This window comes from Lissotriton helveticus, chromosome 4_2 (assembly GCF_964261635.1).
Source record: "Lissotriton helveticus chromosome 4_2, aLisHel1.1, whole genome shotgun sequence".
NCBI lineage: Eukaryota > Metazoa > Chordata > Amphibia > Caudata > Salamandridae > Lissotriton > Lissotriton helveticus.
This window is the reverse complement of record NC_136064.1, coordinates 95,451,671-95,465,469: the sequence shown is the minus strand read 5'-3', so window position 1 is coordinate 95,465,469 and position 13,799 is coordinate 95,451,671. Positions and strand designations below refer to the sequence as shown.

Here is a 13,799-nt window from a genome sequence, read left to right as displayed (position 1 = left end):
CTGTCAGAAGCCGCACAAAGTTTAAGGCGCTGTGCATCATTTATAAAACATTGAACAATACTGGACCTGACTTCCTAAAAAAATCTATCACTTTTCATAAACCCAATCGTTCCCTACGCTCTGCGGCATCTCAGCTACTTGATATTCCACGCACTAGGAAAGCAACATGGGGTGACAAACGCTTCACAGTTGCTGCCTCGAAATTGTGGAATCAGCTTCCCCTTAATATCAGATCAAGTTCTTCCTTGCTTATATTTCGGAAACACATAAAAACTTGGCTTTTCAACCAGTAAGTCCCTGTAGGAGCTCCCTGTAATCTTAACGAACTCCAGCGCCGAGACACCGCAAGGTAGTTGTGCGCTTCTAGAAATTTTATAAATAAATAAATAAATAAATACATTTTTCCAGGCTTCAATCAGCATATGGGGAATGTTTTTAAGGTATCTTTAAAAATAACACAAATGACTAGTTGCAGGTACTTAAAAGTACATACAAGCTGTTTGAATTTAAAAGAAAACACCCACCAAGGCATACTTTACTTACACGTTACTCAGAATTAGAACACATACTCTGGCCAGTTGGTGCTCTGCAGCAGCCTAGATAGCAGATTTATGGGCTATGAGAAGAAACGACATTGCCTTTCCATCCAGCTAAGTACACCTTCGTTGTCTAATGCCAACGAAGGTGAGTGCAGTCACCATACACCATAAATTCTGCCTTTCTGTGCCAAGGCTTCAGCTTTTACACAAAATGCGAAATGCAGGAGATAACATAACCAACCCCTAAAGTGTGCTCTTTAATTAACCCCTGCCAGATTGTACCTTTTGCTATGCTTTTATGGATGAGCTAGGAGGGTGGAGGGAGAAAAACAGAGCGTGGGCGGCGGGGATTTAAAAGAGAAGGCAGTCTCTCCATTATGCTTGTAGTTTCTTGGTCGAGGATCAGACCTAGATATTGGTTGACTTTTTGTAGCACATGTTTGCTTCTTGGAACTCAATGATTGGCCACAAAACTTGGGGCCATGTTATCAAGACAGGGCGATACATTATCGCCGCTTTTATCGGCAGGAGCGATAATGGGCTTGATAATATGTCCTTGTGAATTCCCATAGCAGCCCAGGTTCTGGTGATCTCCCTTGGCAGTGGTGAGACAAGTCCCTGCAGCTTTTCAATCTCTAGCAAGGCATGGTGGTAGAGGTCACATGCTCTGTGTAATTCCATAATCCACTATTATCTCAGGAGTGCCGGAATGGCTAACAAGGTGCCGATTCACAGAACTAATCTGAGGCAAATCATAAATGTACTTCTTTTGCTATTCACAGAAGGCATTTAGTAGTAGTAAAGTTAGTATTCTGTGTTAAATTAGGATTTTGTCTTAAATTAGGATTTTATCTTAAATTAGGATTTTGTCTTAAAATTGGATTTTGCCTTAAGTTAGGATTTTGTCTTAAAAAGGTGTTTGTCTTAAATTTGGATTTTGTCTTAAAACCAAAATTTAAGACAAAATCCTAATTTAAGACAAAATCCTAATTTAAGACAAAAGCCTAATTTAAGACAAACGCCTAATTTAAGACAAAAGCCTAATTTTAGACAAAATCCTAATTTAAGACAAAATCCTAATTTAAGTCAAAATACAAATTTAAGACAACAGCCTAATTTAAGACAAAAGCCTAATTTAAGACCAAAGCCTAATTTTAGACAAAATCCTAACGTAAGACAAAATCCTAATTTAAGTCAAAATACTAACTTTACTACTACTAAATGCCTTCTGTGAATACCAAAAGTAGTACGTTTCGGATTTTGTCTCGGATAAGTTCTGTGAATCGGCCCCACTAACTTAATCTGAGTTTATTTCAAAATACAGTACCACTGACATTGCTTTGCTATCGATCATTACTTAAATCTCAGAGCCACCAAAGTACACCTTATCTATGGTGGTTGGTTCAAACCAATGCTGATGTCTAGGTGCCAATATCACATCATACCGTAACTTTGCAGCAATGCGCTGTTTATTTCGAAAGAAAAGCTTGAGTTAACAGTAGTATTCGGTCTGTTTGATGTAGGCATCCTTCCACATCTCTTAGTCTCTTAATATTGTGCTTCAAGTGATGCCTCGTGTATGTCCTTGTACCCGCGAAGATAACCTATTTCACTAAACTCCAACTTACTGGGTGGCGCCGCCTACACCTCAATGTGACTACCTCAAGGAGCACACAGCTAGGAGCCAAGCACAACCAGGGTCGGACTGTGGAACCAACATGGCAACAATGCTCACACCAGCCCTCGCCCTTCCTCTCCTCACAAGATCTCTCTGTTTGATCCGTCTCTTCTCTTCCTCCCCTCGCCCTCCCTCTCTTGAAGTCCCTCTCTACCCGCTGCTATTCACTCGGAGAGCTGGGGAAGGAGCAGAGGCTCCCGGTGCAGTCCTGGCCTCCCAGGGTTCCAGCCCACCAGAGAATTGCCCAGTGGGATAAAAAGCCAATCCGGCCCTGAGCGTAATCACACTCTCAAGAAATGTGCAGCGGAAACACCGCCCTGCACATCTAGGCAGCGCCCTCATTCTGCAGACAGTGCCCCAGGCCTGTGGGGAGGGACAGGAGCTGTCCACACGCTAGTGCCATCTATGCAGTATATCAGCCAACATTTAACATGTGTGGAACTAGGACAGAAACACGTAGCCAAGACTATAAGGCCATAAATAGGAAAAACATGTTACAAAACATTGAGAACATGTTAGATAAATATTTTGAAGAGCAGATCGTAAAATCCATTTTCACCCAGAACCTGGCAAAAGGACTCCGTGACTTGATCATTCCTGTCATTTGTATGACCAGCAGGTCACAAGTACAAATCACGGCAGGGCTAATGTGGCCATCCATTCTTCCAACGTCAGTAACGCCAGTTCATTAAATTGATAGTAATAACCAATGTTACTTACAACGAGGTGAAACATCAAATTGGCAATAGCTTGCACCACTCAACACACGTTTTTATTAATTAGTGTAGAATATAAATGTATATGCAGATGGATGCATTGATTTACAACATCAGTACGCATGACATAACTTACCATGCATACTGATCCTATAAAATAACTAATAGATACACTTTGGATGAACTCGTCAATATAGTTTAAACATACATAATTACATGCACAGTGAATGCTATTACTATTTCTAGGTGGCCACAGCTACAAACATGAATTGTTAAAACCAATAGGCATTGGCACATTAAAGGCCAGACATGTTGGCTTTGCCAGTGCTTGTTTCTGCTCCGGTGTTGAGTTTCGGAGACTTTGAGGCAATTGGCATGTAATATTTGGTCATTCTCTTTTGATGTATGCCTCCGAAGTCAGAGCCCTCACCCCTTGCACTACCCACCATTGGAATACCATTGTCAGACTCTCATTGGTTCCCCGAGCACATGCTTTTAAAATGCTTGTTAATCCCACTTTTTGCTATACACATTTTGTGAAGGGTTTGTTTCAGGTCTCGAAATATGTTTGGACTTCGGGTACCCCACCTGTGCTTGGGAGACACATGCCTGTTTTTCAGTAAGTCCAGAGTGAATGCCCACCCTTGAAGGGGTGGTGAGTGGGTTATAGAGGACAGCTGGAAACGGGTAAAATGACATACTAGGACTTAAGTGGACCTTTGCCATTGCTAAGATTGGTGTTTGAAACTAGAGATGTATCCGTAGGTCATACATGATTCTTCTTCCTTTTGCCACTTCTTTCTTCCATCTTTTCTAGAGGTCATTGTATCCTCCTACCATTCATTCTATCTCAGTTGTCTTCTTTCCATCTATCGGTTTTTTTTTTGTCCTTTTCTTCCTCAATTTCTTTTTACACCCTCATTCGTATAATAGCCTTCTTACTGCATTCCCTATTGCCACCCTTACTTTTTTAGGTTGAGCGTCAGCACGCATGCGCTGTCTGCAAGACCTGCTGTCATCACAGTACAGCTAATGCTTGCAATTGTTAGGTTGAGCGTCAGCGCGCATGCGCTGTCTCCAAGACCTGCTGTCATCACAGTGCAGCTAATGCTTGCAATTGTTAGGTTGAGCGTCAGCGCGCATGCGCTGTCTGCAAGACCTGCTGTCATCACAGTACAGCTAATGCTTGCAATTGTTAGGTCGAGCGTCAGCGCGCATGCGCTGTCTCCAAGACCTGCTGTCATCACAGTGCAGCTAATGCTTGCAATTGTTAGGTTGAGCGTCAGCGCGCATGCGCTGTCTGCAAGACCTGCTGTCATCACAGTACAGCTAATGCTTGCAATTGTTAGGTTGAGCGTCAGCGCGCATGCGCTGTCTCCAAGACCTGCTGTCATCACAGTGCAGCTAATGCTTGCAATTGTTAGGTTGAGCGTCAGCGCGCATGCGCTGTCTGCAAGACCTGCTGTCATCACAGTACAGCTAATGCTTGCAATTGTTAGGTCGAGCGTCAGCGCGCATGCGCTGTCTCCAAGACCTGCTGTCATCACAGTGCAGCTAATGCTTGCAATTGTTAGGTTGAGCGTCAGCGCGCATGCGCTGTCTCCAAGACCTGCTGTCATCACAGTGCAGCTAATGCTTGCAATTGTTAGGTTGAGCGTCAGCGCGCATGCGCTGTCTGCAAGACCTGCTGTCATCACAGTACAGCTAATGCTTGCAATTGTTAGGTTGAGCGTCAGCGCGCATGCGCTGTCTGCAAGACCTGCTGTCATCACAGTGCAGCTAATGCTTGCAATTGTTAGGTTGAGCGTCAGCGCGCATGCGCTGTCTGCAAGACCTGCTGTCATCACAGTACAGCTAATGCTTGCAATTGTTAGGTCGAGCGTCAGCGCGCATGCGCTGTCTCCAAGACCTGCTGTCATCACAGTGCAGCTAATGCTTGCAATTGTTAGGTTGAGCGTCAGCGCGCATGCGCTGTCTGCAAGACCTGCTGTCATCACAGTACAGCTAATGCTTGCAATTGTTAGGTCGAGCGTCAGCGCGCATGCGCTGTCTCCAAGACCTGCTGTCATCACAGAGCAGCTAATGCTTGCAATTGTTAGGTTGAGCGTCAGCGCGCATGCGCTGTCTGCAAGACCTGCTGTCATCACAGTGCAGCTAATGCTTGCAATTGTTAGGTTGAGCGTCAGCGCGCATGCGCTGTCTCCAAGACCTGCTGTCATCACAGTACAGCTAATGCTTGCAATTGTTAGGTCGAGCATCAGCGCGCATGCGCTGTCTCCAAGACCTGCTGTCATCACAGTGCAGCTAATGCTTGCAATTGTTAGGTTGAGCGTCAGCGCGCATGCGCTGTCTGCAAGACCTGCTGTCATCACAGTACAGCTAATGCTTGCAATTGTTAGGTTGAGCGTCAGCGCGCATGCGCTGTCTGCAAGACCTGCTGTCATCACAGTGCAGCTAATGCTTGCAATTGTTAGGTTGAGCGTCAGCACGCATGCGCTGTCTGCAAGACCTGCTGTCATCACAGTACAGCTAATGCTTGCAATTGTTAGGTTGAGCGTCAGCGCGCATGCGCTGTCTGCAAGACCTGCTGTCATCACAGTACAGCTAATGCTTGCAATTGTTAGGTTGAGCGTCAGCACGCATGCGCTGTCTGCAAGACCTGCTGTCATCACAGTACAGCTAATGCTTGCAATTGTTAGGTCGAGCGTCAGCGCGCATGCGCTGTCTGCAAGACCTGCTGTCATCACAGTACAGCTAATGCTTGCAATTGTTAGGTCGAGCTTCAGCGCGCATGCGCTGTCTGCAAGACCTGCTCCAATCACAATACGGAGTGTAATCTCACCTGCTGCTTGCAATTGGTTCACTCCTGGGTCACTTATCTTTACTGGCTTGATTTTCATTGGCATGCGGCTCTGTTTGCACTCTGCACACAGCCTCCGTGGGGTTCCTGGGTGCTTACATTGAGTGGTCTCCATGTCCCCAGCAAATTTGAGTGTTGTTGTCCAAGTCCTGTTCTCCTTTGCAGTTCACATTCCACTTTCTTAGCATATGGTTTGGTCTCCCCTTGGAGACCACTGTGTATTTGAGCTACTTAGCTGATTATTTTGAAGTATTCTTGCGTATTGTGTCCATATCCCTGGGCATAAGATATACCAATGTGTTAGTGATTGTGTTGTGTAATATATAGACTTATTTTTACAACACACTGCGTGGTTCTTTTTCATCTAATCTACACTGTTGATTAAATGTGGTAAAACAAGCTGCTTTACACTCCTTCAAGATAAGCCTGAAGGCTGCTCTCCACAGCTACTACTTTGAGAGCTTTCTATTGTTATTAAAGACTACTAAATTCACAATAAGTGTTGCCTGGATTAGTGCATGTTGCGTCATTTGAATAAGTGTGCACCATATTCTATGCCAGCCTCCTATGTTATCTGGCGATATTACCGCCTTTTCTTCTACAGTTGTTCTTTTACAGTAGCTTGGGAAAGATTGCCGGTACTCTGGTCTTCAGTCTAGTGACTTACCAAAATATAATTGCCTCTTTCTTGTATGTGTGTCTCTGTTGAGTGAGGGGGTGTTTTCTTTCCCTTATTCAAGTTTGATGTTATGAACAATCTCTCAGGCTGTGCAAAGATGACTCACCCCATCACAAAAACCCTCCTATCTCTCCCAGCCTTTATGCATGCTTCAAGACCAATTGTATACTTTTAGTGGTATATAGAATATGTAATATGAATATATAATGTTCTAGCATCCCATTGTTCCACATTTTAACACATTGTTTTAACTATCAATCAATGGGTTTGTTCGGTGCCAGTGACTCTTAGAGAAAGGCTTCATTCTCAAATAAACACAACTAATCCTGAATGGAAATTTAATAGAAGTGCCAATGTATCACTCATCCACCTATGCATTATTAGTATGCAAGCAATTATGATGGAGCTATAGATTAATTCTGAGGTTTACACTTTGACACTAAGGGCCATATGTATCAAGCCAAATTGACTTCGCAAATGCCGAAATTCGCAGAATTTCGGCGTTTGCGAATGCAATTTGGACTAATGGTATGCATCAAAGAAATCTACTTTAAAAATAAGGAATCGCAAAATTTGCGATTCCTTATCTTGCGATTGCATTTAAGGAATCGCAAATTTTGCGATTCCTTAAATGCAATGTAAGAAGCCAAAAAAAATAGGAAATTGGCCTTAAGGAATCAAATTACCACCAACATCTAGTTGGTGGTAAGTTGCAAATTCCTTTCAAAATGCATATTTTTTCATTTTTCAAAGTGCCATGTGACGCACATACATGCCCTTAGGGCATGTATGTGCGCCACATGTGCACCCATGCAGATTTCAGGGGTGCAACAGGGTGTCCTTTGGACACCCCTGCACCCTTGAAAATATTCTCGATTTGCAAATTGCGAATCGCAAATTTCCCCTTCATTCCTATGGGCCTTCTGGCCCATAGAAATGCATGGGAAATTATTCCTTAATTGCGATTAGCAATTTGCTATTCACAATTAAGGAATTTTAAGGAATCGCTAAAAAGAAGCGAATTTTTACATACATACCATTTAGCGATTTCTAAATAGCGATTCCTTAAAAATCGCTATTTAGAAATCGCAAAACAGAATGTTGATACATATGGCCCTTAGCGCTGTAGATTTTATATGCAACATTTAGATTAATGTACATGTAACAAATCATATGCATAGTAATTATTCTAAAAATCTGTCCCAGTGTTGTATACCCCAGTGTTTAAGTCCATAATACGTGCTATTGATATCCAACAGTTGAAATAATTCTGTGCACCCCACATTGTAATTGGCTTGAGAGAATGGTACTTGCTTAGCCTGTAGTTGCAAGGTCTTTAGGCAGAAGAGGTATAATGTTTAAGCAATGCATAAAACGTGGTAGGGGTAATCATTATAATAGAACTGTTTGAATAAACTGCTGGTTGCAAAGATTCATTGTTTGATTAGATATGCTTTTTACACAGCTCATCAAAGGCTTGCTGACCCATTAGCTACAAGAAACCTGGTACACGACACCTGGATCAGTGATGTACACTGGTTTAGGAAAATAGGTGAGCATTATGGTAACATAAGGCATTGCGTGCTCTATTCTCTTTTGTATTTTTATAAATGTGTTGGGTGAATCATTAGAAATAACATCTGCTGACTGCTCCGGTCATAGCTGTTCAACTTTCAAAGTGTAATGGTATGAATTATGCCCGTAATTTTAACAAGTGAGCCCTCAAGTACAGTCTGGTGTGGATTCCCGACCACTCATGAAATATTCTTGTACTTCAGGGTTTTAGAGACCTTTCCCAAACTTCTTCCCTACCAGTAGTTTTAGACGTTCTTTCTCAACCCTTGGTAGCGGGCAACAAGTGGGCAGGCGTAACCTGGGAGACTGTTGTGTAAAGCATTTAAAAACAGCAATACATTAAATAAGTAAGACACAGCACACAATAAAAATCCCACTCCAGTTTTTAAAAGTAGATTATATTTATATGAAAAAATAGACACCAAAACAACAAAAATCAAATGTTGGGAACCGGAAATATGAATTTTTAAAGAATAAAAACGTTTTTGTGCTTAAAAACATATAGCGCCAAATTGGGACATCTGGTCGCACTTGACCAGGACAAAGTCAAAGTTTGAGGCCAACCACGATGGAGCCCTTGTCGGATACATTAAGCGGGAGGCCTTGGTCAAAATTTTACCTAAGCACTTAGTCGTTTTTCTGTATCTTTTTCTATCAACATCAAGTGAGGCTCCTCTTCAGGTTGGATTCATGTGGACGTCATCGGCTTGGTTTTCTGCGAGGCCCCAGTCAAATCCTTTAGTCTGGAGCTTCCGAGCAATCAGCGGCACAAACCTGAAATCCATGCCGGGTCATGGTTGATGGTCGCCAGCTTGACTTTCGACATTGAGGTGGTCCCCTTATGGAGCTTGTTACCAAAAAGCTGGCACATGTCACCAAACATTTGGATCTTTTTCCAGAAGGTCTCCTTGAGGCTTCAATGTGTCCACAACACCGCACATCCTTAAAATCCCTCTGGAATCACTCCCGGGTGTGGGCTTTTTGGTGGAGATGATGTGGGTGGGATCAGCTAACCTTTAGCTTGCAGGGAGTCTACTCCTTAATCCTTTTGAAGCAAGGCAAAGTCCTCAGGGCTGTAGTCCCAGAATGTGCAGCAGGTGCAGTCCTTCAGAATGCAGAATTTTGGGGGTAGATCAGGTTACCAACAGGGCAGTCCTTCTTGTAGTTTCAGGCAGCAGATCTGAGTTGCTTGGCAACTCTTCTATATTCATGCACTGTTTCTGGGCGCCAAGCTGGGGGGCACCCCTGACCAATAGGAAGCAGTGTGCCCCCTGGTGTATAATCACTTCCTTCAAAGTGCAGTATATTCTTGCCCCAGAAAACACTGTTCTTCCAGAATAGAGAAAGTCTCTCCCTGGAGATTATATCAGGCTAAGCCAACCCACTGGTGTGGCTAAGATTCCCTAAAACTTCCCTTCCACTTTCCCTAATTTATTTACAGGAACTCCTGTGTGACGGGGGTTGTAGGATGTAGGGGTGAGCCTGGGATGGCCTAAAGTGTAATTCTCCCTTTGAAGACCAGTTGGGCCATCCACCCCCTTCCTGCCTGTAGCTTCTGCAGCTGCAGTTCTCCTCCCACTGGAAATCCATTGTCTCTCTAGCAAGCCGCTCATTCTGGCAGGAGAACCTCTAATCCAAGAATTACCTCTAAGGCCGACCGAGGCCCTGTGATACCCCTAGTGTTTCCAGAGTTACTGCCTGGAACACCGACTTGACTGATGGATCACTTATTCGAGTTCTAAGCAAGAGATCTAGTTGGAGCTAGGCTGAACTGCACCCAATACACCTTTGGAGTGTAAACATTTTCCAATGTATCTTTTTTACTTCACCAGACGGACATACGCCCATTGAGCCCTGACGAAGTTCTCATCCTGAGAGCAAAACACATTGGCTGACCGTAAAATCTCCAATTTCGAGAGAACTAACTGATTGCAAATAAAGGCTTACTTGAAAACTAAATATTGACTTTCTGGACTTCATCACTTGGCCACGCCCAACCCCTCCACAAGCTACTTCACTCCTCATTAAGACAGCTTAGCCTAGCCTGGCAGAGCACAGGCCCTGGGTCTGATTAGCAGAGCCCAGGGCACAATCAGAGTAAAAAACCGGGCACGTATTAGTTAAAAGGGCAGCAAAAAAGTGGGGGGACACTGCAAACAGGTCCTTATTTCTCACACTAGTGGTCCCAAATCACTATTAATTATATTTCAAATGCAAGCTTGAAATATTTAGGAAATACTCTCAATGTGTCCATAAATATAAGATTGTCATTATCCAAAATGCACGCACTGTGCCTCTTATACCAGATTTAACATTTAGGGTCAGATGTAGGTAGGCAAATACCGGTCGGTAACGGCCGAAATTCGGTAATTTCGGCCGTTACCTTTTTGCTTTTCCAACAGTGCAATGTTACAGACATACATGCCCCTAGGGCATGTATGTCTGCAACATGTGCACCCATAGACAATTGAGGGGTGCAACAGGGTGTCAAAGTGACACCCTGCCACCCTTCAATGTTTCCCCCTTTTACCGAATCGGTAAATACCGATTCGGTAATTGGCATTCATTCCTATGGGCCTCCAGGCCCATAGGAATGAATGGCAATTACCGAATCGGTATTTACCGATTCGGTAATTACCAAAACTTACCGAATCGGTATTTACCAATTCGGTAATTACCGAAACTTACCGATTCGGTAATTTTTTCGGTAAAATTACCTACATCCCATTTGCCTGTTCTTAAATACCGAATCGGTATGATTCGGTATTTAAGAATCGGTAATCCCAGATTACCTACATCGGGCCCTAAGTGACAAAATAGTTTCCTTTCCTTAAAATAAATGATTTTTATCCCCACGCACCAGCCTTTCACTGTTAATATGTAAACAATCTGTTTCCAAATGTTAACTTTTTGTTATCTTGCAAATTAAACTACTTTTGACACCAAATATCAGCTTCTCATTTTCAGTGACTAGTCATTGCCATTCTGAGCTCAGGTGCCCTATCAATATGCAGTTAATGCTTTCATGTACTGTAGTAATGTACCATAGGTATCCCCTTGAGGTGCTCTAGTACTTTCCTATATCTGTTATTTCATGTGCCTAAGTATCTGTCCTCTTTGATATTCATAACTTTTACTATAAATCCATGCATGTGTGTAATTCCAAAATAAATTTATGGGAGGGAAGATTTTCAGTCTTTTGTTTTTTTAAAAAGCCAACACAATCCATTTAATCCATAACAGTCATAAAAAGTATGTTTGAATAAAAGTAAAAAACACTAGAAATGAGACTTAAAAGTAAAAAAGAAAGCAAGCAATTGCGCTCCTGTGCATAGGCCGTGTGTGAGTGAAAACGGACACTGCCACTTTAAGTACTCTAGAAGATATAGGATCCCATCAACCACAAGAAGCAGCCATGTAGTTCATTTTGTCAAGTCACTGGGCATAAAAAATCCAGAACCCTGCAGCCTTCATTATAGTGGTGGAAATACCGTCCGACATATAACAAATTCATTATAGACTAACGCACATCAAATTCTGATTGAATATCCTTTCCGCTAAACTCTAAATAAGGCCCTTAGTATAGTTGTGTTGGTTTTGCCCAAAAGCTTATACAGGCACATGCATCAAAGCCTTTTGCGATCGCAAACGGTGCGATTTGCAAAAATCGTCCGTTTGCGATCGCAAAATTAGCTTTGCGATGCATGCAATTAATTGCGAGTTCTCAAATTGCGATTGCATTTAAGGAATCGCATTTTGCAATTCCTTAAATGCAATGCATTATAAATGCAATGCATTAAAGTAAAAAAAAAACAGCGATTTCGCTAATAGGGGGAGCAAATTGCCATGAAGTTGAACTTCATGGTAATTTGCAAAAACTTCGAAAAATGCACTTTTGTGAATTTTTCAAAGTTTCCTGTTGCGTGCACACTTGCCCTTAGGGCATGTGTGTGCGCAACATATGTGCACAGATCAATTTCAGGGGTGCAACAGGGTGTCCTTTTGATACCCTGGCACCCTTGAAATTGCATTCTCAATTTGCGATTCTCTAATTGAGAATCACAAATTGAGAATGTCTTCCCATTCATTCCTATGGGCCTCTAGGCCCATAGGAATGAATGGGGTGGTAATCCTTAATTGCGACTCGCAATTTGTGAGTCGCAATTAAGGAATGTTTAGAAATCGCTATTTTTTAAGCAATTTCTACATGCATAGGCTTTTGCGATTCCTTAATTGCGATTCCTTAAAAATCGGAATTAAGGAATTGCAAAAACCAACATTGATGCATGTGCCTGATAGTCCCTAGCTTCTTGAGTCCTGTTTCTCCAAGTTGTAAGTTCTTATTTTTATTTTCTGTTTTCTTTCTTTCCCACTCATTTAGTCGCAATGCCTGTTCATTTCTACAGCAGTTTTTCCTGTGATGTGCAGAACGATCATACTGTGTGCTTTATTAAGAATTGTAAAAATGTTTACATGAGATATTCGCACTGACAAATCCTTTTTACTCTCAAATTGTTTCTTCTATTTTTTTATCATGTTATTTCAGCTTTTAGAAGGCAAATTGATTTGATGTCATTTCAATTATATATATCTATCGAAAAGGGATATGGGAAAGCTGGGTTGTTTGGTTTATTAACAATGTGACTGACATTCATGTACCCTTGATGCTTTGTTACACAGTGTGTGCATGGTTTGTCTTCAAAACTCTCATGCCAAGCATGTAAAGCTAAACATGAAAAGTTTGACTAAACATGAAAAGTTTGACTAAACATGAAAAGTTTGGCTAGTGCAATAAAGCTGTTTGCACTAGGTCCTTTTAATTTAAAAAAGGTAGTAAGTCTCATTACTGCTCCATTTCTCTAGAAAGTTCAAGGAACAACCATACGGAACGACCATACAGGGTTTGACCGACAATCCTCAGTGTTGCTTCCTTTATCCTGTGCCATGATGCAGTGGTCTTGGACAAGGATGTTTCTCTCCTGACCTTCTGGAGCCCTTGGCTATGGTGATTCTATTCATTCCATTCGACCACTGAGTGCAGAGCATTGTCGCTTACTACACCTGACACAAAAACAATCTTTGTGGAAGCAGCACCACCACCTCCTGATGCTCACGATACAACTGTGGGTCTTCCAAGGCAGCTGTGTCTTTATCCTTGTACAACCCTGAGGGAAGAGTTACCCACTCCATCCAAGTTCAATCAGAAGTCATTAGCTGTAAAATCTCTTGAGCAAAAAAGACATAGATACATGAAGCTGTCGCAGGGATTCTGCTTGCTAACAGGACGTCAGAATGTAGCGGTTGAGTCTCTCTACCACGTCAGTGCCAGTAGGCCCAAATCTGGATAGCTCACAGTGCCTCACATGAACTCCTAACCTTCCCAGAGCAGCAGTTGATTTTGGCAACATAGAACATGACCCTCTTGTCCCCTCTTGTGTGGAAACAGATCATCACCTTTTGTTTCTCACTCATGCATGTCCAAAGTAAACAAAAGAAAGACACAAATAAAGTTTACAATATATTTATTGAAAGGCGTTGTAGTCTTTTATGAAGCAGATGTGCTGTGATTTGTAGACAAATACAACGAAGCAAGGTAATCAGCATTACTAGCAGGCTGTACACTGTAAACAGCCAAACAATGGCAAATTATATATCTGTCTAGGTCTACTCTCGCTTTGTGAGCACAGGGATATATTATTGATCTTTGAGATTAGAAGCAGGCCCCATACCTGGTGTATGTGGCTAGGTGGTC

General features: G+C 42.4%; 1 protein-coding gene across 4 annotated transcripts in view; it reads left to right on the top strand.

Moving 5' to 3' along the window:
• Positions 1-13,799, top strand: part of TEX11 (testis expressed 11) — an 853,291-nt gene that overhangs the window by 650,905 nt on the left and 188,587 nt on the right. For all 4 annotated transcript variants that reach the window (XM_078640006.1, XM_078640005.1, XM_078640008.1 and 1 more), the window contains one exon: positions 7,938-8,024. In XM_078640006.1, coding sequence (XP_078496132.1) covers positions 7,938-8,024 — 87 coding nt within the window. The remainder of the gene's footprint in view (positions 1-7,937; positions 8,025-13,799) is intronic.